We start from the raw sequence: 25,456 nt of genomic DNA, 5'->3' as shown, positions 1-25,456 counted from the left end.
TCAAATCGAACTATTTTAATGGAGTAAAGGTGGGAACTAAGTTTAGCCAAAACTAAATCTCCAAAAACAGAATAAAATTATATATTTTTGTTGCAAATTTTATTACAACTTGATGGGGAATGATTGTAAAAATTGAAAATGTTAATTTTCGGTGAAATGAATTATTAAAGAAAAATAACCGCGAAAAAATTGCCCATTTAGGACGATAATGCGAACTTAATACAGACAATAAAAAATTGAACTCGAAAATATAGCACGTGTTTTTAGATATTAACAAAACAAAACACATTTCTTGTGGTAACTGCAAGAAAACAATCGTGCATTAATTGTTTTCTTACGGAATAATATGTGAACAGACCTATTTTACGATTCTCATCATATACAGACATGTTGTACGAAAATACATGGCTATCTGAACATTCGTAATTGGGAAGCCGTGCAACTGTTTCAACGGCTTCGAGAACAAACAATCGGCGTACTTGTGATTTATCATCGACTTTGTTGTGTGGTGTCTCACCAACGGAAAAAACATCGCCGTCTTGGTTTTTATGTTACTTTGAGTGGGAAAGTGATGTTATTGTATATTCGTCCGCAAACTAAATTGTAAAAATTGTGAAATATTTAGCTCTTATTCGACATTTCGAAATAAGCTAGCTTGTTTGCAGCTTGTATTGTGATAGTTTTCTACAGATTTGTGCTACCCTGCCCACCAACAGAATAATGGATCTTGTGGGGCCTAAACGCGAAACACTTTACGATCGATGTCTCTATTGTTTTGTCTCCCAACTAAATTATCGTTCGCAGACTTTAGATGCTGTTCAACAACTCCGTTACTTACCTCCGGGAGTACTCATCGATATTTATGTATTGGTAAGATCTTTGTTTATAGTTGTGCTGTGGACATGAAGCAAGCAAGCAAGTATCTCAAGGTTACATTTACCCTTCATTCATGGTGACATGAAGTACATACATAATATGCAGAAAATAAAATCGAAAACCTTTTTTGGCAATGCTTACTAAAAATCAGCCAATTAACATAGGATGTACATAGAAGGCAATTAATGCCATATATCTTCTTATATGGGCAGGTCCATATTGATTTAGCACTAGGACTGACGGCCTGTTTTCAATGCATGGCGCTGTGTATATGTACTTATTTCCATATAAAATGTACACAAGATATAATTTTGCAGTTTCCTAGCATGTTTTGAGTTGTCTTACTCTTGAAGGTACTTATTATTGCATTACATAATAATGCCAACCACCCATTCCTTATCCCACCCATTTACTTCAACCATTGTGTCTTATTAGCTTTCCTTTATTCTCTGAGACAGATGCAAAACAGAAAAAGACACATGACTTGTTGTGGAATAGGCTCTTAATTGGCCTTTAATTAGGATGAGAGATGCTCTGAATTGCGTGCCCGCCATGATTCCAAGTGGAATCTTTTTATCAGTTGATTTAAAAGTTGTCCACAGTTCACTGGCATTCATCAAATATATTTATATAAAGTTGTTATTGTTATATGAGTACAATACTCTAAAGAAACGCACGATATCTCAAGGAATGTCCGTAATGCTTTAGCATGTCTTTTTGAGTAGCCTAGACATTTCATTAACTGTTCATATGCTTGTTTATTGATTGTCGTTGTCACTATCGTAGATTGTATGTTTTTGCTACTTCATTGCATTTGTATTGCGATAGGTCAAGGTTTGCATAGCATCTGTTTGTTTTCTTTGAACAGCTCTTGTTTCTTCTTCATCTCGGATAGAAAGTAATGGTATACATGATCATGATAATACCATATGAGAGATTTAACTAAAAAACCTAAGAGTAATGTTAACAAATCATCAATCCATAACATTTTAAAATTGTCGATTGAAGATTGACCGTCTTTTTTTTTTTTTGAAATTCTTTACTATACTCTCCTATAGAATTTCAATTTTGATTTCCCTCTTTGATGAAAAAAATTAATACATTAAATTTGCCAGTATCATTGCAGAGGAAATACCAGTCTTTCGAGAGACCACCAATGATGCACAAAAATAAAATCTTTAATTTCAAAAAATTGTAATACATTCCTGCTTACTTTGGTTCATTATCTTGAATCCCTTCCGCAATACCTCTATCCACCACAATATATGCTTTAGATCAACATATACTCATAGAAAAACATCAGCAATAGGTTATATTTTATATTGTTCGCAAATGTTTACAAGAATCAAAAATACTTTTTTTCTAAAATCCAGCCTACGAACAATTTTGTTTGAGTGTAGGTTAGGTTACGTTAGGTTATGGAGGCTGACACGAATCCGAACATGCGGGTTTGTGTCCACTTAGACCATAGTTGGTCCATTGCGATACCTCTGACTTCTTTCCATCTTCCTCCTCGTGTCCGTCTACTTCCGGCCGGAATGAGCCTATCGTATGATAATGTATCCTTTGGACGCGCCTAGTTCCTCCACCCCGAAGGCTTGATGAAGACGAGGATATTCCTCATACTGCATACTCGCAAGTCGGTCATAGTCTGAAAGAAATAAGAGCCCAGTATCTTGTTTCTGCTGAAAGATAGTGCTGGACACTGGCACAGAAAGTGAAAAGAATCTTCCGTAGCATCGGGGTCCAGACACCACCTACAAATGTCATCATTCGCTAGACGTATCCTTACCATGTGTCTTCCCAAGGTGTTGTGTCCCGTTATGATGCCTATCATAGACCTTACATCCTCTCTCTGCAATGACATCAAGACTTCAGAGTTCCTAATATTATTTTCGTCCCATATCAGTTTGGTTTGTTCACAGCCAATAGAAGAAGCCCATCGTCTCTTATATAAATCTTAATATTTGCTGTTGATCCTGTAAATAAACAAAGAGAGCGGAGGAAAAACGTCCGAAATGACGTTTTCCGTACCACCTGCGCCTTTCTTAGCCAGTATATCTGCCTCTTCATTCCCAGCTATACCATAATGTCCAGGTACCCAGCACAGAGTTTCATTATGCTGTTCAGTGAGAACCCTAAGCTCTCTACGACAGCGGCTGACCACCTTTGACCTTATGTTCGTACTGCTCAGGGCCTTTATAGCTGCCTGACTATCGATGAAAATGCTGATATCGCATCTAAATAACGGCCTCATCGATATAAGTTCAGTAGCTTTTGCAATAGCAAATATCTCGGCCTGGAAAATGCTGCATTGTTCGTCCAACTTAAAGGACTCCTTAAGTTCTAACTCCTTGCAGTATATTCCGCTGCCTACACCCTCGGTCATTTTTGAGCCGTCAGTATAGATGTTGAGATTCCCAAAGTGTATCCTGTTTTCGTCCCAGTCCTCTACGCTTGGGATAATTGATTCCAGGTCACTCTCAAAAATGTGCCATGACGCCATATAGTCCGTTCTTATATGTCGTCCGGCATTGAGTGTAGGATTCTCTTAGAATGAAGGATATGTCAACTTCGGAGAAAAATATACCTAGATTGACATGGAAGTTATGTATGTAGCTTTTTATGTTGAACATTTGTCGTATTGTAACGACAGTTGCAGGATTCTTAACCCACTTACTACGATTATATTGATAAGATCGTAGATTTATTCGTAAAATGGTTAAAAATTTGATTAGCTAACTTTGTACACTTACTCAAACAAAGTTTCCATTAGAGACAAAACTGGAAATTAAAAAAAAATAATTTGTTGAAATTACAAATTATAGTCCACTTATTTAGAAAACATTTTAAACTGCAAATAGAGGCTAACGACCTAAAAATATAAATGCATATTTATATACTTTGGTCAATAGCCTGCAGTTCTTCTCCCTGCTTTGCTCATTTCGCTAAACAATTTAAAGAACCACTTTAATAACCATATGCAAACAAGAGTTCATATTACTTGTTATCGTTGATACAATTGTTATTTAGCTAATGACCGATCGTACAAATGCTGATAGCTTTTAAAGAGTCTAGGAATACAATGCAGATAAATGCCAATCAGTTTTAATGGAAGAATATTTTATTTTTTTTATTAATGGAGATGAAGAGTTTAAGAGTTTATTTTACTGGGTATAATAATTATTACTGGATATAACAAATTCATTTCGTGCTTATTGTCATAGTTTGTATCTTGAAATAAATTTTATTTGATAAAAAAAGTAAATTTAGTAATTTGTTTATGTCACTGACCCCCATTACTATGCAGATTCGTTAGTGCTACGTTTACTAACGAACTTTTAATTTGTACTATGGACATGTTTGTCACCCTGCCTGTATATTCACATGGCAGTTAGAAACTTAACTGCTGAAACTTTTTCGATAAAAGTTAATCCGAGAGAAGATATCTGCAATTTACTTTCACATAACTGGCAGTTAAAGCCTAACGAAGTTACTTGAACTGAAAATGGCCGTACATGAGTGTGGGTTAGAAAATTTGCAGATCATAAAATTGCAGAATATATTCATACACTCAAACAATTTTTTTTGACTCAATCACAAAATTAATTGATCCAACTAATTTTTTAACTAAAATGTCTCAAATAAGAAATAAAAATCCATCACTTTTTTAACTGAAGTAGTCTTCCTAGTTCGATTAAAAAGTTGATTGTATTAATTAATTTTTAACTAAAAATTTAACAATTTTCAATCATTGACCTAATTGACTTAATGTTTCTAGTTTAGTTTTTAGTAGGAAAGGATGTCAGATTCAATTAAATTTGTTATTGTAAATATTTTGGCGATATTTTTACCTGTGCACCTTCAGCTGAAATAGAATTTGCTTAGATACATTTTGAAAAATGAATACACTAACTAGAAATTCGTATCGAATGGATTTTTGTAATATGTCTAAAGTCATATAACAATGTGGTCAAATATACATCATGTTTAATTGTGTCTATGAACCATATTTAGATCAATACCCGGACCCATTATATCAATATGAATATTTTAATATGAGTAATCTGAAATAACTGAAGAGAAAGAGGATGAATTGAGGAAAGCAATAGTATTCCATGTACTAATAAAGATTTTATTGATTATGAAAATTGAACTCAAGCTTTTTCCAATGAACTTAGCATATATACCGCTTGCGGCTTAGTTTTGGCATAGTATGCCAAATAGTAAAAATTCCCACACATGTAGCTCCCACCCTTTGAAGACTCCAATAATTAACTGATAACTCTGACAATTAACATAACAATTTGACAATAAAAAAAGTTAAATATTGAATTTGCTTTACTTTATTTGGCCAAAAAGGCTCAGAATTACTAAATGAATAATTATAACAAAGTATGAAGCACAATGGTCGTTAGTCAGAATTAATTCGATTATTCATACGAATCATTGACATTGTTCCTTTAATAGTGAGTTTACGTTTCTCATTTTTTTGCCTTTATTATAAAACAAGTAAGTAAAGTCTAAAGGGCGGAGCCGACTATATTATACCCTTCACCACTATGTAGACAAACATTTCAACTACTTAAAATTTGCTGGGAGCTATATAAAAGTTTGCATTTCCAGATACAAATACTTTTAATGGAAACAATTTTTTGTACTTCTACAAAAACTCTAGAATCAAAATTTAAATCGGCTAACGCCCTGGGATGAAACACAATGTTAGTAAAAAATATGGGAATTATGAAGCGAGAGAAATTTTAACGCAATTGTACAAAAGAGATTTATGATTTTTCAGGCGGTTCATATGTATTCGAGATATAGGACAATTAGAGTAATTTACAATTTTTGCTACTCAGCAGTGGCGATTTTACAAGGATATTGGTTAGATCTCGCCAAGATCAGTGGTCAAGTGTGGGTTGTGATATATTATTTGGTCTAGTCGGGCGACTTGGAGCCTTATTTAAAACGCATCCGTTCTGTGGAAATTTTGGCATTGCAGTGTGTAAGATATGGCTAAGATATGGGGAAACCATCACAGAATTTTGTGTAAAGTGTGAGAATATTTGTATTCTCTGAGGAAACTATCCAGTCAATTGGAGGAAAATCCCATTGAAAATGGGTTTAAAATATGAAACAGTCTACCATATTTCCCCAACTCTGGTGTACGTATATATGGGAGCTATATACAATCTGAACCAATTTTGACTAAATTTGACATGCATAGTTAGAATAATAATTCTGCTATCTATGCGAAATTTCACGTAAATGGGAGTATAACTTTGGTCCCCCTGGTCATATTAGTACAAATCAAATGGGAGATATATATGGGAGCCATATCTAAATCTGAACCGATTTCAACCAAATTTGCCACAATTATCTATACTACTAACTTACTCTTTATGCGAAATTTGAAGCAAATCACAGCAAACCCCTGGATTTTGAGGCCATATAAGTTCAAATCGGACGAAATATATATATGGGAGCTATATCTAAATCTGAATCGATTTTGACCATATTTGGCACATACAATACTATCGTTCAAAGTACCGCTTGTGCAAAATTTGAAGTAAATCAGGTCAAAACTCTGGCTTTTGAGACCATATAAGTCCAAATCGGGCGAAAGATATATATGTGAGCTATATCTAAATCTGAACCGATTTTAAAAAATTTGACAAACTTAACGATACTATTAAACGTACCCCTTGTGCAAAATTTGAAGCAAATCACGGCTAAACTCTGCCTTTTGTGGCCATATAAGTTCAAATCGGACGAAAGATATATATGGGAGCTATATCTAAATTTGAACCGATTTCAATAAAATTTACCAAGCATTGGTAGAATGTCAATTCTACCCTCTGTGCAAAATTTCACGAAGATCGATAGTAAACTATGGCCTCTGTGGTCATATGAGTCTAAATCGGTCGAAAGATATATATCGGAGCTATATCTAAATCTGAACCGATTTGGTTGATATTTTGCAAGATTTTCGAGATTCATAAAATATTTGGATGTGCGATATTTAAGAAAATCGGTTGATAAACACGCTAACTATGACCACATCGGGGATAAATATATATGGCAGCTATATCTAAATCTGAACCGATTTTTTCCAAAACCAATAGCGATTGTCTCTGTCCCAAGAAACGGCCCTATGCCAAATTTGAGGACGATCGGACTTAAATTGCGAGCTGTACTTTGTGCACAAAATTACATATACAGACAGACGGACGGACAGACAGAAAAACGGACATCGCTAAATCGACTCAGAATTTAATTCTAAGCCGATCGGTATACTAAAAGATGGGTCTATGACCACTATTTCTTAGCGTTACATACAAATGCACAAACTTATTATACCCTGTACCACATTAGTGGTGAAGGGTATAAATAGTGCAAACTCTCAAAATAGGATCTTTAAATCTCGGTGAGATGTTTGCTATAATATCACATTAATCTGCCATAAATCGACACCTACCAAATGTGGACAAATGTTATGTTTCATTGTATTTGAATTTGTCGATTGTATCCAAAAATAGAAACCTTTCCAATGCCATCCCTATTTAACTCTATTATAAAAAAATAATGTAAAATTATTTAAAAAAAAAAAAACTAAAAATTGTAAAAAACAATATTTAAAGAAAAAAACATTCGTTTACTTTTGATTTTTTTTCTTTGGGAATTTTAGATTTGTTTTTTGTAAAATTTTATATTAAAATATAGGCAGCTACTCGTTCTATTTTCATGTAGCCATATTTGCATAAATAAACATTAAAATTCAAAGCGATTTCCCACAATAGGTTTCTTTACTAAATAAAATGGAAGTAATACTTCCTTTTTTCCATTTACGCATTAAGGAAATATTGTACTTGGTGCAGTGGTCGTACATTCAATAGTAGCTACCAAACACATATCTATACCCACAAGTTATACTAAATGTAAATATTATTCAAATTCGAGGAATACCATGATTTTCAGGTGAGCTCGTGCAAAATTATTTAAAAGCAATTAACATTAAAATATGTAAACAATGAATTAAATGGTACATTGACTTGGAAGTTCCATCACCTTGAAATGCATTTTATATTTGTTAAACCTCAAAAGGAAAAAAACTATGAATATATTTTTTATGTAAAAAAAATATATATAAAAATAAAACATATTGAACGGAATTCTACATTGAATTACAATGGAAAAAAAATAATAACTGATTTTGAATTTTTAATAGAAATGACTTCAATTGATGAACAATTAAAAAGTTTATTGATAAAATAAAAAAATTACACATCATAGGGACACTTTCGGCTTTGTATTACTGATTTTTTTTAAATAAATGTATAAGATTCTATCTACAGGTATTCGGTATTCAGATGAAATGCTGGTTAGCAGTTTTTTTCTATAAGTGTAAAATTTAGGTTAATGTACCGTTATCGTTATTGGGAAACTGCAAATTCATTCTATTCCTGTTATTGGCGATCTAATTAGGTGTGGGTCAATCTTTGACCCGAACTTCACAGCGAGGCATGCCGATGTGTGCGATTGTCTTTAAGAACTTGCTAAATGATACACAAAAATATGTGTGTCATCGTTTTCATTTATTTTATCAATTTTGTAATTCCCTTCATATATAAGTTCTCTCATAACCAGAATTTTTGTTCAATTGCAATTCGCTACATGACATTATAATCCCCCATGCATTTCATTATAATCCCCCATTAACATTTTTTTTATAAATTCTCATTATTCCAGATGTCTAAACGCGATGACTTAAAAGATATGCTGTTCGAACAAATGGCAGATCTAGAAATATTTGAGCGCCTTTTACGTTTTGATCCAGCACGGCAGAAATTGTTTCTTTGCCTGGCAACATTAATAAGTAGAGGAAAACAATTGGCGACGCAATTACAACAGACGTTTACGCAACGTTATGGCACACAGACACAAGCGTCACAGCAACAACATACACAAACAAAGACTGCTTCCAAATTGGCAAAACTGGCCAAGGCAAAACTTTTAGCATCATCAATTTCCGCATCAGCCCAAACTCCAATCTCAACTAGTGCTAATGAGTCACAGGACTATGAGTCTATGATGAAATCAGCTGATTCTTTGGCTTTAAATTCAGATAATGAATGTAATTTTGGTGTAGATACCATAGATTTTGGTTTACGCTTAGGATCTTTTCTTTCGGAAGCCGGTTGGTTCTCCGAGAGTATAGCCATCCTTAAGTGCGTTGCAACACGTTTGAAGGCCATGGAACCCACGAGAAAAATACGTATAATCTATTTAGACTGCTTACAAAGGTACTTTGACTTTTTATTATCGGCCACTTGATAACATATGAACATTTTCCTTTTATTTAGACTTTTGCACTCCGAGTCCTGCTTAAGTAACTTCAAGTCAGCCGAACGTACATTTGATTTATTAGTCGAATTACTAAAAGAACTCGATGTGAACGATATTCCCAAGCCATTACTGGCGAATACGCATACTCAGTTCTCTGAAATGTATTTTGCCCGCAATGAATACGATGACAGTCACATGTGGAGTGTAGTTGCTATGCGTAATTTAGAGGAGACTACTCCCGAGAGGTAAGTCCTTATTTTAAATGGAGCAGCATCATTGCTCGCATGAATTTATTCATTGTCCATTATTTTTGACTTTTATGTAAACAGAATTGCTATAGATGTACTGAGACAGGCAGGCAAGGCCTGTGTGGTGAAACGTGATTATCAACGTGCAAACATATTGATTTGTCAAGCCAAAAGTAGAGCGAAGTGAGTTTAGAGATTCTATAACTAAAACTAATGATAATAGTTGTCTTTGTTTGCAGAAAAGCATTTGGTCCCAATCATCAAAAGTATGCCGACACTCTACTCGACTACGGATTCTTTTTGTTGAACATCGATTCGCCCTATCAAAGTGTAAATGTATACAAAGAAGCACTTGATATTAAACGATGTGTCTTTGGAAATCGCAATTTCCATGTGGCTATTGCCCACGAGGATTTGTCGTATGCTTACTATGTGCACGAATACAATACTGGTAATTTTACATGTGCTCGAGATCATATCGAAAAATCGGTGGATATCTTCAAGCATTTGGTGCCGCAGGATCATTTAAAATTGGCCTCTGCAAAGAGAGTTAAAGCTTTGCTACTCGAGGAAATAGCCCTAGATAAAATGGTAGAAGGTGTTGATGATGAGGGACTTTTGAAACAATCCGAAGAATTGCATAAATTTGCTTTACAACTATCATTGGAAGTATTCGGTGAGGAAAATGTACAAACAGCAAAGTTGTATGGAAATCTTGGACGTCTATATCAAACGATGAATCGATTTGAGGTAAACCAAGTGTAAACATAAACGTTTCACAAATTGTTTATTCATCCTTATAACACCACAGGAAGCCGAACGTATGCATCAAAAAGCCATTAAAATAAAAACAGACCTCTTGGGGCCATACGACTATGAAGTTGGTTTATCCATAGGACATTTAGCCTCAGTATACAATTACCAAATGAAGAAATACCGAGAAGCTGAAGAACTTTACTTACGCAGTATAGAAATCAGTAAGTATTTTTTTTAATCGCACTATAAAAAATACGCGAAACGCGGACGAACCCAGCAAAAAAAAAAGTGTAACAAAATATGTCCTTTTTAGATTCAGATGTTGTATAAAGCAATGAATTTTACATTTTCGGAAGTAGTCTTTTTTTTAACCACCTGCTGTACTGATTTTGCATTAATTCTTCAGATGTGATGCTTTTTCAAATTTCTATTGAGAAAATATGAAAAACTAAAAGAAATTCTTGTATGTAATTTCCATAGGAAAGATCCAAATTGAATCATCTCACCCCACCAGATCGACACTAAAGACCATGGAAAGTTGCATTAGCCACCAATGAGGCATATGCCTAGTTCGGCTTGTGGAGATTGGTATATGGCATTATATTTCCAAAAACTTAATAATACCGATTTCTTAATCTTCATGCAAAAATACGTTATGTAATTAATTTGGACGAAAAACCAGCCTTTTTCGATTTTTACCATTATGATACTACGTGTCGGACAATGCTAGCATTTTATTTCCATTATTTTAATTGCCCAAAGAATTTTTATAAATTACCTCAACAATATTTCTTGTGAAGATAAAATTAGCTTTAGAAAAGCATTTTTCAATGTACATTAAAACTATTAGCTTAGCTTTCTTCCTGGGAATATTTACGATAGGAAATCAGGGAAATTGCAATTAGATTAAACGGTTACTTTTCAGTAAAATCTGGGTATGTAGTTGGGGTGACAGCATTTATGCTTTACCCTCAACAATATCGAAAGTTGGAAAATATCCGGATAAAAATTCACCATATCCGGATAGTTTCGGTTACCACACATCAGATTTTCACGTAGCCAATAAATTTTTTATTATTGCAACTCCTCATAGAACGTGTATTGTACTAATCTCTGAGAAAGAAGAAGAACAATTCACATCTTCCTAAATCTATGGTCTTTGTCGTTGATGCTTACAATTGCACAGAAAAAATTTCATGAAAATGTTCCCAATTAAAATTTTTATTGAGTTTTAAAAAATATTCAAATAAAAATTTAATTAATTGATACTATCATTTCTGTGATTGAAGATATTTCAATTAAAAAAATTAATTGGATCAATTAATTTCGTGATTGAATCAGAAAAAAAATTTGTGTGCAAGCTCTTGGTAACGCTGCAGAGAAGTACTCTCCTTATAGGACACGTCTTTGGGGAAGTAATCAAAGTTTCTATTCAATGGTAATTACTTACCAATTTTATACCACGTTACCTCTTTTATATCAGGCGGTAATAAAATAGTTTGCTAGGAGACTCTTTTTTTATATCATTTGGTAATAAAAAGCTTTGCTGGGTTTTACAACTAGTGGTGCAATCGTTTGGTTAATTATGTCATACAATTTTGAATGGATAAAAGTCTGCCATCAACTGAAGAGGATTCTGTTCAGCGGTGTTTTAGCCAAAAGAGCTCATCACGTCTAACACCAATATTACCAAATACCGATGTTATGTTTTGCGACTAGGGAGGAATGGTGATAAGATGTGGCTTTAGAGCTTGGCGTTTACACCCGCCACCATAATATTGAGGTAATAAATAAGACATTTCGTTGGTAGCACATGAAAATATTGTGCTATTGTCTTGATTTTGCAAAAGATTCGTTTTTCATCTGCAGATACATCCAGTTCGAACATAGCCTAAATAAAAAATGATGATATAGCCCCTATTTGCCCCATATTTTCCAATTAGACATGACCTGGATGGTACATACTCTAATTTTGCCAACATTTTGAATTCAATTCCAGTAAAAAATACTTCAGCTGTAAGAGTTTAGTTGCGCTTTTTGGTATACAATAAAGTAAGCAACGCATCCACACTGCATGAATCGGTGGCAATAACGTAAACGAGTAATCAAACTAGTTTCTGATCATTCGTTTACATTATTGCAACCAACTCATGCAGTATAGATGCATGAAAGGTAGTGCTGTTTTACTTCACGCCAACAATGCTATACTCAAGATTATATATCAGTTCTGAGCATTATTTCTATTAAAATTAGCAATTATATCAGCGCTATGTAGAAGCTACTTTAAATCGGGACATCGCCCACAAAAATCAGCGCTGATTCGGTTGTTTTGTAAGCAGATGGTACTGCCTCTCTCCCTTACAATCCTGCTGAACTAGTGTTCCATTTTGTTTTGCTGGGAATCTTCACGATTTGCACCTTTTTAATTTGTATTGTCACTCCAGGAAATTGCCATGACCAATCTCTACAGATCATGACAAGCCCCGAACCACATCAAATCAATTTACTTAATTTGTGCACAGGTAAAAAAGATTGTGACCTTGATGTTGGATTAAGAAATATGCTTAGGTGTAGCAGCTTAAATAATAAGTATGTTCGACTTCTAACATGATCTGATTTCAAACCTTTAAAAAATCTTTAAAAAAATAAAATATTTCAGTACGAAAGGACCTAATATTTATGATTTTTTTAAATTGAATATTATTAATATTATACAATTTTGGCAGATTTAAAATTTATTGACATTCAGTTCTAAAATAACTAAGAATATGATTTTACACAAATGGGCCATAAAAATTAGGTATTGTCTGGGTAAAAATTGAATTGCTGTGTTCGATCTTTGTCATGATCTGTTAAGATCCAAGATGATTTGGCAGATTCATCAAATGATTATATCTGATCTATAAATATTCAGGAATTATATCTGATGAAATCAGACATACTGCGACTGATAACATATGTGGCGAATGTTTCCATACAACGTTTCTGTTTTTGTACCTTAAATTATATCATAGTTCTGTAAGATAATCGTCATATCAATCTTAATGTTTTCTTTTCCAGGTTTACGCTTATTTGGTCGCTCTTACTCTGGACTTCAATACGATTACTTAGGTCTCTGTCATGTTTATGAAACTTTGAGGGAATATGAAAAATATCTACAGTATGCAAATATTTTGGAAAATTGGAGAACTTTGCGTGGACAAAATTTGACAATGGATGTAATTTATGCCTATAGCTTTCTGAATGAATTCCTTTCCATTAAATTACTTCTTATTGTCTCTCTTTATAGAAAACAATTTATCCAGCTGTTAATGAAGATTGCTCCCTGGAGGATATCAAGCAACAATTTTTCAATATGAACACTCATAATTTAACCGCTTGTAATTGAATTTGGGTATTGCATATAAAATGTGCAACAAAATCATTGTGTCTATTTACTTGTGCATTAGGGACTTTTTATAGCGTATTTTAATATGTAAATTAAGCGTAACTCATACAATTTATATTTGATTTGTTTATTGTTATATTTTGTCTTAATTTGGTTGGTTCATCATCTTGTGTTCTTCATGTGTGTGTGTGTGATTTTTTTTTTTATAATTCTATATAGATATATACAAATGCCAATTGGAAATAAGCAAAGAGAGCAAACAACAAGTATGTAGCATAGCAAATCCCCGGGAGGGAGGGCGAATATATTGTTGTAGATCATATGATGAATATTAAATACACATTCAATTCGACATTATTTGGATTTGTGTAACAGCAAGAATTTGTGTAGATATGCATAATTCATGCTTTGTAAAAGGCAATTTATAAATGTAATGTCGATGTAATGTCCACAACGAAATCCCAATTATTTGTGATGTTTTTAGTTTTTTTTTTTTTTTGGTCAGTGTATAGAAATTCCTTGTCACGACGTGCAAATTTTTAACTTAATGTAATGGTATAGGTAAATACTTATTGGCAATAGTTTTATATGCAATACTAATGCTTATCCAGATATGTAGATACATATGATGTATTTGTTAATGCCACAATACAATTTCCTGGTATCGTTTTAATATTATTTTAGCTCTATATTTAATACGTAATAACGATCGAGACTGCTTTGTAATAATTTTTGTTCTTTTTTTTTACTTTTGACTTTTAACTATAAATAGTATGAGGAAGACCAATAGGCCATAGAAATGATCAGTATTGAGTAACAGCTTAAATTGTTTCCTTCCCCTGCCAAGCGCTTCCCACCAATCAACATTGGAACAAAAACAAATCGAATAGGATTTCGGCCACAATAAAGCTAATTGGGTTTTAAACTTTGCTTTTTCGACTAGGCGTTTTCTCACATTATGTTAAGTTGCAAAAAGAAGTCTAAGATGATGTCTAATTATTGTTTATTTCAGAAATCGAGTTTTTTTCTTTCAGTTCGTTTAAAAACAAAAAAACTAAATTAATCATAACCATGTATTCAAAATTCACATAGTAACTTCTTGTGTGTATTTTAATTAGGAAATATATAACAAAACAAAATGGTTCACAGGTTCAAAATTCAATTTGTGCAAATTCGTTTCGAATAATCATAGAGTACTTTATATGCATATATATACGTATATTTCACAATTGTGACTGTATTGAAAATAATGAATAGATATGCACTATTGCTTAGATGTTTTTTACTTATATTCTGTTTTTAATAAACTTGTTTAATTACATTTTCAATTGTTTTATTTCTTCCGAGTGCGAATATTTTATAATTGATATCAATTAGTGAGAGATATAAACTAAATAAAAGCTAACGTTCAAAAGGTCAGAGGTCTAAACTGTTTATTACTCTCAATGGAAACTTTCTATTAGAGCTTCATACGTATTTAGATAAAGTGACATAAGTTATGGATTTCAGCAGAATTTCTGCTAGTTTAACAAATTTCTTTGAGTGTACTTGAGAAAAGAAAATTGTATTGGGCTGTGTAAAATTTCAAAATAAAAATAAAATAGTAAGCTAAGATAAATTATTATATTTCATGTTCGCCTGATACTGAAACAGGCGATTAACGTCCAAATGCATTATATCTTAATTTTACAATTAATTATTTTTCGAGCTTTATTGACAAATTAGATCAAGGAATTTGATCAATAGAACCATTGAAAATAGATTTGTATCTGGCGTTTTATTTTCAATGGTTCTATTGATCAAATTCCTTGATCAACTTTGTCCATAAAGCTCGAAAAATAATTAATTGAAGAATTAATAAAATAAATTATTTTTGCTGCAATAAAAACAATTACAATTAATCATCAGTTTAACCATGGTCTTTTTTCTGTGCTGGGAATATAAATTGCAAATGGTCTCATTATTTTGGTTGAGATCGTAGAACCTAGTGTTGGTTTTTTTTCAACTTATTTCAAAATTTGTCTAGAGAATACTGGAGCATGATCCTTTGCCAAAAATATTATGAAACAAATACCATTGGCATGGATCTATTATTTGTAGCAATTAAATTTCAAGACATGTAACTAACAATTTCTGTGCGTTGACCAGTGTACAAGCATTGCTTTCGATTTCCTATGACTATTTCGAAATTCATGTACGCACACAGTCATTCACACATATCATAGATCTTAATGAGATTTTGTTCTTGCAGGCCACTCTAGTCTTGAGTGTCCATCACTTTACATTTCAAGCATTAAACACCACAATGGAGAGAACGACATATAGAAAAACCAGCAGTAACAACAATTTGGAAATGGGAGGTTGCCTTTGTGGTGTGATGGAAAAAAAGACTGGTTTTAATAATCGTTTCAGTCGCGTCGTCGCAATATTTACTTTATCATTATTCATCGCCCATATGATCAGCCAACATGAATGAGCACCAAACAACCAATCCCCCCAAATTCATACACATACACCTATTTCGTACATATGTTTGTTTGTATGCTATCGAATGTAAGTTGCTCTGCACAAATTTCATATGTCGCCAAAAATGTACAACAACAAACGAACGAAAGTGAACTCTTCGGCAGAGGGAGAGGAAATGGAAATTTCACTGTTTTAAATAATTTTGGCTGTAAACAAATGTTTGGAACTGGTTCAAGAGATCGACTTAAGGGAACTGTTGATCACCAAAATGTCAGCTATACTCGTGCGCGTACACATGTTGATACACCCAGAGAAAAATTAATAATATGCACGCAGAGAAGACATAATTGTCACAATCATATTCGAAGAGCAAAATAATATGATAGGAGCTATTTTTGTCTGCAACGATGTTGGTTACAGGGAATGAAGCCGCCGATTCGCGCTGCCGACTAGAGGTGTGCACGTGACACGAAATTGTCGTGACTCACGAACATTTTCGTGATTCGTGCGTGAGTCGTGAGTCACGCTGACGGCAACGGCGTGAGTGTGCGTGAGCGTGATTAACCAACCAAATGTCGTGCGTGATCGTGAGTCACGAAAAAAATATCTTCGTGAGTGCGCGTGAGTAACGAATTTCGGAAAAACACGCTCACGAAAATAATCCCGCTAACAAACATAAAATGCTTACGAGTTGAATTCATTTATAGTTTTAGTGACATCCGAAGTGGTAAGAGTTTTATAACGCACTCGATTTTAACCATACTCATGTTTTGAGTCAGGTTCTATAGGTAATTCACTCATAAAATTATTCGTGAGTCACGACATTTTTCGTGAGTCACGATATTTTTCGTGAGTCATGACATTTAAAAGATTTTCGTGCGTGAGTGTGCGTGAGTATAAATTTTCTTTTCGTGAACGTGCGTGACCGTGAGTCCTACCAAAAAATATCGTGCGTGAGTGTGCGTGAATAAGATTTCTCCGTCGTGAGTGTGCGTGAGCGTGAGCACAATATTACTCACGTGCACACCTCTACTGCCGACTTCACTCAAATTTAGCCGCCAAATAATCAAAAATATCGATTTAAATCAGAAAAATATATTATTAATTGTCATATTTTTTGCAAAAATTTTTAATTTCCACCCACAATCAATCAATTTCAAGCTGCTATAATAGTTTCGCAAAAAAATTAGCTAATCAAATTCGAATGAAATGTAAATTTGATTGTAAGATTAATTGGACAACTAATCTCATTACCATTCGAATAACTTCAAATTGATTTTATAATGGATAATTGTCCGCCGCCGAGTGGATAAAGTCGCCGTCGACAAAAATGGGTCGGCTTCATTCTCTGGTTGGTTATGTGAACATGGTTCTAAGAGGGGTTTTAGACGATGCAATTGGTTGCGTGCAATTTTTTGTATTCTCTTTTAAAGTTGCTTCTTAAAAACGTCAGCATTTATACGTTGAAATTTTTCATGCAATCGCTTGAAATTTCAAGTTTCAGAAATGTCAAAAAATTGCAAGAGGAACGGAAAACATGAAATTTTTTCTACCCCCTTTGCTTCTCTACCCCATTTGCCTACAAACAAGAATTGCGTGCAATTATTGCATGCAATTATTGCATCGTCTAAAACCCTTCTAAGAAAAATAAAATTATCCTCATCTAAAATGTTATTATATTGATAACAAGAATTTTGTTTAAATCAAAAGACAATGGTCACGATCTAAAATGTTTCGATCTTTATGAACAAACTTTTTTCGTCGTCGAAAAAAGGACGACACTTTAGAAAAGAAAACACAAAATTAACTTTATTTGTATATGTATATAATGTCGTGCAAGCAAACATCATATATTTTTACACTATTTTGGTTCAATTTCAACAATAAGTAATCATTCCATATTTACTTCGCGCCCATCAAATGTACCAACGCAGGCATCATTAGGGATGCCAGATGTGCCCTTTTAAAGAGCAATGTGCTCTTTTTTACAAAATGTGCTCTTAAAACAAGATAGGCCAAAAGAGCACACAAAAGTGCTCTATTTTTAGTTAAGTACAAATATTACTCCAACGCGATTAATTAAATGGTAAAAGTAAACTGAACATACGTAAATGTCACACTACGAGATTTTCCTACGCCGTTATTTTCTAATTAAATAGTGTTTTACTTTATATATCAGAGTCGAAGAAGAGCACGCCGATGTAGCTTCTTCACTTTATACTCTGTTCTAAATGTAAACAAATTTCTTTCAATAAATTTTTTTAACAAAACAAAAAAAAAGAATTACAAAGTATTGTACGAAATTAGCTTGAGTTGAAAGTGGTTTATTTTAAGTAACCTTTTATTTTATGTTAACCTTTTTTATGTTTAAATGAATTATTATGGAATTAAATGTCTTTATTTTAAAAAGTGTGCCCTTATTAGTATGTGCTTTTTTATAAACTGAATGTGCTCTTTTTGCTTCTTCAAAATCTGGCATCCTTAGACATCATGCAACTGCAAATAAAAATAATTTATACCATATATCAAAATGCAGAACAAAAACTAGGTAAATTTTTTCAATCACACTTTCCTTTTTGGTATTCACATAAAACCACGTGCCACTTCTGAATAAATAAATTAGCACAAAACACAGTAATTCTTAGTACTTTCCGTCCATTCCAAGAAACAATCAACACACGACTGACGCGCAAAATGAAAATCGTGTGTACCTGCTCAATGTTTTTATAAAATTCTTTTCGCTGCAAAAAACTTAAATGGTTACGAAAACAATGTATATGGTCTTTATGGCCATGTAATGGTTCTATACATGTCTATACGTAACCCATCAAAATACTTTTCTCCCTGTAAAAAAGTCAAAAAATTGAATGACCAGGTACATGACCTTCCCCACCATGTAATGGTCTCAAATTCTATCATTTAAATAACAGAACATGTTTGCGGCATTTGAGAACCATTTAAATGCTTGTTGCCAGCATACATTTTTCTCCGCTCAAAATTTATTTTTACAAAAACAAAATATATAGTTTTCGTGGGCTTTCAATGTGTGGGATTTCAATGTCTGCTGTTATATTTTTGTACTCCAGGTTCTAGCGAACAACAAATTGTAAAATTTTGAAGATTTAAAATGTTATCCAATGTGGATTTAAAAAACCAAAATAGTTTTTTATGTTCTTCCACTGTAATATCCTTAAAAATCTCTAAATATGATCAGCATACATTTTCTTTGCTGATACATATAACCTAATTTGAGAAATGTTCATAATAACCCCTAATACATTTTTTAAATTTATTTCATTTAAATATGTTTTTGTGTAACCGACTTTAAAAAATACAGACAATGAATTTTTATACTTTCATATAAATTTCTTTTTATTATTAATTTACAATTTTTTCAGTGTACCTGAAAATGTACCAATATGCGTAGAGCGCATATATGTCTATGTGTTTGTTTATGCCATACTCTCGCAATCATACTTCGCATTACCCAGAAAAGAGTAGGGAGTAATGCGTATGTGTTAGCTTTATTGCATTACTACCTAGGTGATAAGTGGATAGTCATACAGCGAAATCGTGGGCTTCTATTAAAACGAATGGAGAGTATAACATTTTCGGTAAAACTTAAAAAATCTTAGGTAACTCATATTAAATGAGCATAGTGTGTCTTAAAGGAGACATAAAACTTAACAGTGGTTTTTGAAGCTATTAACATATTTTTAAAGTTTGTAACCTATAACTAAAATTTCTCGGATATATTAAACTGCCATAACCCTTAAAAAAATTTATGAGGGAACTCAATATTTTTCTTCCCAGTGATATTCCTTTATAAACCCGTAAATTTATTTTGTTAAAAAGCGTTATATTTTGAAGAAAAAATGGGATTTAAATTAAAGTTACAGAAAACAGAAAAAAGCTAAATGCCTTTTTTCTCGCTAAACGTCGTCACAAAAAAGGCCAGATCTAAATAGCGGCATCAAAGCAAGGTGTTCGGTCGAAACCTTTGTATGTATGGATGATTTGTGCTACCCATTCACTAACGTGGCTCTGTAGTCATGTTAGTTTTAGAGAAGAAAATGCTCTATACTTGTTGCGAACATAAAAATTATGAACGAATTGGTTGTTTTATTTAATCTCTATATTTTTTAACAAATAGTTAAGAAACTTCAATTTTGTCATGGACAAAATTAAAAAAAAAATAGTTTACTAAGTTATGTACCACTGCCACTGATTTTGTATCTCACATGGGAATTACATGTGAGAATATAGAGCGTATGAGTATTATTGTTAAGGATATTCATCATACGCAAAGGTCTACCGAATAGCATATAATACGTAAAATAATATTCATCATACGCACTCTATGGAAGAAAAACTGAAAAAAATTATTGCAACAATAGCTGAAAATGGTTTTGTTTAATTTTTCTAAACCTTAACAGATAGAGACAATCGCTGACAGTACAATAAAAATCTATTTAAGGTATTTTATGGGAAGCACTAGAGGTGTGCGCGTGAGGGATTTTTCACGCACACTCACGCACGCTCACAAATTCAAAATGTCATTCACGCACGATCACGCACGCCTGTTTTAGAATTGCTCCCACTCACGCACGCTCACGAATGAATTCGTAACATTCACGCACGATCACGCACGCCCGTTTTTGAATTGCTCACACTCACGCACGCTCACGAATGAATTCGTAACATTCACGCACGATCACGCACGCCCGTTTTTGAATTGCTCACACTCACGAACGCTCACGAATGAATTCGTAACATTCACGCACGAAGGTTTTTATTGATTCACGCTCACTCACGTTCACGAACCAAAATCCTGCAAAGATAACTTTCGTCCGATTTAGACTCATATGAACAAAGAGGCCAAAGGTTACTACCGATTTTCGTGAAATTTTGCATAAAGAGTAGAATTGACATTCTACCAATGCTTGGTAAATTTGATTGAAATCGGTTCAGATTTTGATATAGCTCCCATATATATCTTTCGTCCGATTTGCACTTATATGCCCTCAAAAGCCAGAGTTTTGCCGTGATTTAGTTCAAATTTTGCACAGGGAGTACGTTTAATAGTATCGATAAGTGTACCAAATTTGGTTGAAATCGGTTCAAATTTAGATATAGCTCCCATATATATCTTTCGCCCGATTTATACTCAAATGACTACGGGGGCCAAAGTTAAACACCCATTTACGTGAAATTTTGCAGAGATAACAGAATTATTATTCTAACTATGCATGTCAAATTTAGTCAAAATCGGTTCAGATTATATATAGCTCCCATTATATGTACACCAGAGTTGGGGAAATATGGTAGACTGTTTCATATTTTAGACCTATTTTCAATGAGATTTTCCTCTAATTGACTGGATAGTTTCCTCAGAGAATATATTTAATATGATATTTAAGAGTGTCAAGTTTGATCTAATTTGGTTCAGATTTAGATAAAGCCTCCATATATTCGTTTTTCCGGTTTATACAAATATGGCAAAAATTCCCACACTTGACACAAAATTCTGTGATGATTTCCCCATATCTTAGTCATATCCTAAACACTGTAATGCCAGAATTTCCACAGAACGGTTGAGTTTTAAATAAGGCTCCAAGTCGCCCGACTTGACCAAATAATATATCATAACCCATACTTGACTATATATCTTGGCGGGATCTAACCAATATCCCTGTAAAGTCGCCACTGCTAAGTATCAAAAATTGTAAATATTACTAAAATTGCCCTATATCTCGAATACATATGTATCACCTGATCAATCATAAATGCTCTTTTGTATAATTGCATTAAAATTTCTCTCGCTTCATATTTCTCATATTTTTTTACTATGTTAACATTGTGTTTCATCCCAGGGCGTTAGCCGATTTAAATTGTAATTCTAGAGTTTTTGTAAAAGTACAAAAAATTGTCTCCATTAAAAGTATTTGTATCTGGAAATGCAAACCTTTATATAGCTCCCAGCAAATTTGAAGTGGTTGAGAGTCTACATAGTGGTGAAGGGTATAATATAGTCGGCTCCGCCCGACTTTAGACTTTACTTACTTGTTGATACATAATTTTTATCGTGAGCAAGACGTTTTTGTAAATATAATTTTTGTCGTGAGCGTAAATAGGCTCGTGAACATGTCATTTCTCGTGAGGGTGAATTATTTCGTGAATGTGAATTTTTTCGTGAACGTGAATTTCATCGTGAGCGTGAATTTTTCGTGAATGTGAGTTTCTTCGTGAGCGTGAATTTTCTCGTGAGCGTGAATTTTTCGTGAACGTGAATTTTTTCGTGAACGTGAATGTCATCGTGAGTGTGAAGTTTTCGTGAATGTGAATTTCTTCGTGAACGTGAATTTCTTCGTGAGCGTGAATTTTGTCGTGAGCGTGAATTTTTCGTGAATGTGAATTTTTTCGTGAACGTGAATTTTGTCGTGAGCGTGATTTTGAAAAAAATTTACTCACGCACATTCACGAACAGAATTTGATGTTCACGCACGATCACGCACGACACATTTTTGTTCAGTCCCATTCACGCACATTCACGTGATTTGGTCAAAAATTCATTCACGAATCACGTGACTCACGCGTGAATCACGCGTGTCACGAAAATTTCGTGTCACGCGCACACCTCTAGGAAGCACAAGAATTTCATTTTTCATATGTGATAAACAAAATTAAAACTGTAAAGGAATGACAAAATACATTTTCTTGAAAAAAAACATTATGTCTCGTTCGAAATACCAACCGGGAAAGGACTAAAATATCGAGAAACTCACATATGGTATGTGGAACAATTCAGAATAATATATAAAAGAAAAGAACGTCATATCGAATGGATGAATAATGAATGTCATAAGTGCAATTAAAGAAAGCTTTACACTAATGATTTTGGTATTGATTTCGATCCAAAGAAGCAGATAATTTATGTATGGATACACGTAAGGCACAATTCTCTTTCAAATACGAGTTTTGCGTACTTGATACTGGAAAACAGGGTTGCATTTATTGGTTTTTTCCTTTACAAACGTGATAACGACAACTTAGATTTCCAAATACAGACTCGACTTTAAGTAGGAATTAAGCTATGCTTCAAGTAAAACATGTGTTTAAAATAAATTGTTGAAAGCCAACGCCTATTTTATTTATTTGATTATTTGAATTTTTAACTTTGTAGTCGAATCGCTTTACTATAAGGACAAAATGACTTCAAACATAAACACGTTTGCCGACATCAGATACATAATTTTCAAGAAAATAACGGGGTCGTGTTTCACGAGTGAAAACCAAAATTGAAAATTCAAAACAAAAAACAATAAAATTACTGCGTTACTACACCGGAAAAAGACATGCCCGGTTCCAAAGATTTTGTCTTGACTCTAATAATTTTGGTATTGATTTCGAGCCAAAGAAGTAGATAATTGAAGTAAGGATACCTTTAAGGCACAATTCTAATTTGAGTTTTGCATACTTGATTCTAGGAAACTAATTTATTCGTTTTTCTATTCTTTTCATCATGTGCTATGAAAATCCATTAAAAACATGTTAACGACAATTTGCTATGTTTGAAGTAAAAACGTCTTTGAAATAAAGTATTGAAAAACATATACTGCATTTTTTGATCAAGATACTAAAAGTCTACAAATTTAAAGGCGATTTCATTATATTTGAGGAAGTTTTTGAAATTATTAAAGCCAAGTGGACCTTGGCCAAACAAAATTTTCTTACATGTTAGGATACCCAAATTTAAGTAAAATCACTTAACTATAAGATCAAAACGACTCCATTGAAAATTGTATTTACTTTTAGATTTAAAAACAAAACTATGTCAGGAAAAATGCGTTTTCTATGCTAAACAAAATTCGTATTTTAAAGACATGGAATCTTTGGTCTCACGACAATATTTTTGTCAGTGTATGCTAAATCAACATTACTAGAAGGTATTGTCCATATCATCAATTAAAAAATTTTTCGTTACTTAAAAGTAAATTAATTTGTTTATGTTCACCTGTGAAATTCGAACTTTTTACCAGCCTTAAAGTAAAATGTCCATATTCAAACAATTTATACGCAGTTTATCGAAATATCTTTTATGAAAGATAACTTCATTGAATATGAGGGAAAATGTTTTACTTTATTCTAAAGAAACTTGACCATATTTTAATAATATATGACTTTATCGAAGGGGATTATATATTCATGATGTGTATCCTAAATGTTATTAAAATAGTGGTAAGATAAAGATTATAGACTTTCTTTTAAATTTCTTTATTTTTAAGAAAATTGACATTAATGTTGGCTAAAATCTAAAGGGTGGTTAAATTGTAAGTGCCGATGTTGAATGTGAACCACTCCTAAACGCCAAGTTTTTTTCGAATTTTATTTAACATTTGTCTATTTCAGACTTACTCAATTTGAACCATGGATATACACAATCCAACAACGTGTTAAATGGTTCCAAGAAACGACAACAGTGGATGATCAATTTTCGAAGAAAATCATCTTCAGTGATGAGGCACATTTTCACCTCAGTGGATTCGTCAATAAACAGAATTGCCGCATTTGGGCGAATGAGAATCCAAGAGTGATTGTCGAAAAACCAATGCACCCACAAAGAGTGACTGTTTGGTGCGGTTTATGGGCTGGCGGCATCATCGGGCCGTATTTTTTCCAAAATGAGGCCGGTCAGGCAGTTACTGTGAATGGTGTTCTCTATCATGAGATGATAACGAACTTTTTATGGCCCGAATTGGAAGATATGGATGTGGACGATATGTGGTTTCAGCAGGACGGTGCCACTTGCCACACAGCTAACGAAACAATGGCTCTTTTGCGCAACAAATTCAATGGCCGTGTTATCTCACGTAATGGCGATGTTAATTGGCCGTCAAGATCATGTGATTTGACACCGTTGGACTTTTTTCTTTGGGGTTATTTGAAAGAAAAGGTGTACGTCGATACGGCAGCAACAATTCAAGAGCTAAAGGATGAGATAATTCGGCACATTAACGGCATAGAACCTCCATTATGCCTCAGCGTCATCGAAAATTTGGACCATCGGATGAAGGTGTGAGGTCGCGGCGCCCATTTGGCCGATATTTTGTTCCATACATAATTGAGTAATACCAATATATCATAATAAAATAAAATTACAATAATTTCCTAAATAGTTTGTGTTTTATTCAAAATCAACATCGGCCCTTGAAATTTTAACCACCCTTTAAATTAAAGCTGCACAATCATTTTAATAACAATCATTCATATTAATTCAAAACTTTTTTCAATGCATATTATGTGGACTTTTATTTATGTGGTCAATCTAAACCACTGTATTACAATGTATTATCATAGTAATTTTTATAAAGCACGT

General features: G+C 33.3%; 1 protein-coding gene across 1 annotated transcript; it reads left to right on the top strand.

The window, feature by feature from the left end:
- Positions 1–511: 511 nt before the first annotated feature.
- On the top strand, positions 512–14,935 carry Pat1 (Protein interacting with APP tail-1). The gene is made up of 8 exons (XM_075298252.1): positions 512–870; positions 8,626–9,179; positions 9,240–9,467; positions 9,552–9,653; positions 9,710–10,220; positions 10,282–10,447; positions 13,287–13,444; positions 13,516–14,935. Exons 1-8 carry the CDS (start codon positions 721–723, stop codon positions 13,612–13,614), a joined length of 1,968 nt encoding a protein of 655 aa, XP_075154367.1. The 5' UTR covers positions 512–720; the 3' UTR covers positions 13,615–14,935.
- The last annotated feature ends 10,521 nt before the right edge of the window (positions 14,936–25,456 follow it).

The sequence above is a fragment of the Haematobia irritans genome, chromosome 3, assembly GCF_050003625.1.
Source record: "Haematobia irritans isolate KBUSLIRL chromosome 3, ASM5000362v1, whole genome shotgun sequence".
Taxonomy (NCBI): Eukaryota; Metazoa; Arthropoda; class Insecta; order Diptera; family Muscidae; genus Haematobia; species Haematobia irritans.
This window is presented reverse-complemented; position numbering and strand designations above follow the sequence as displayed.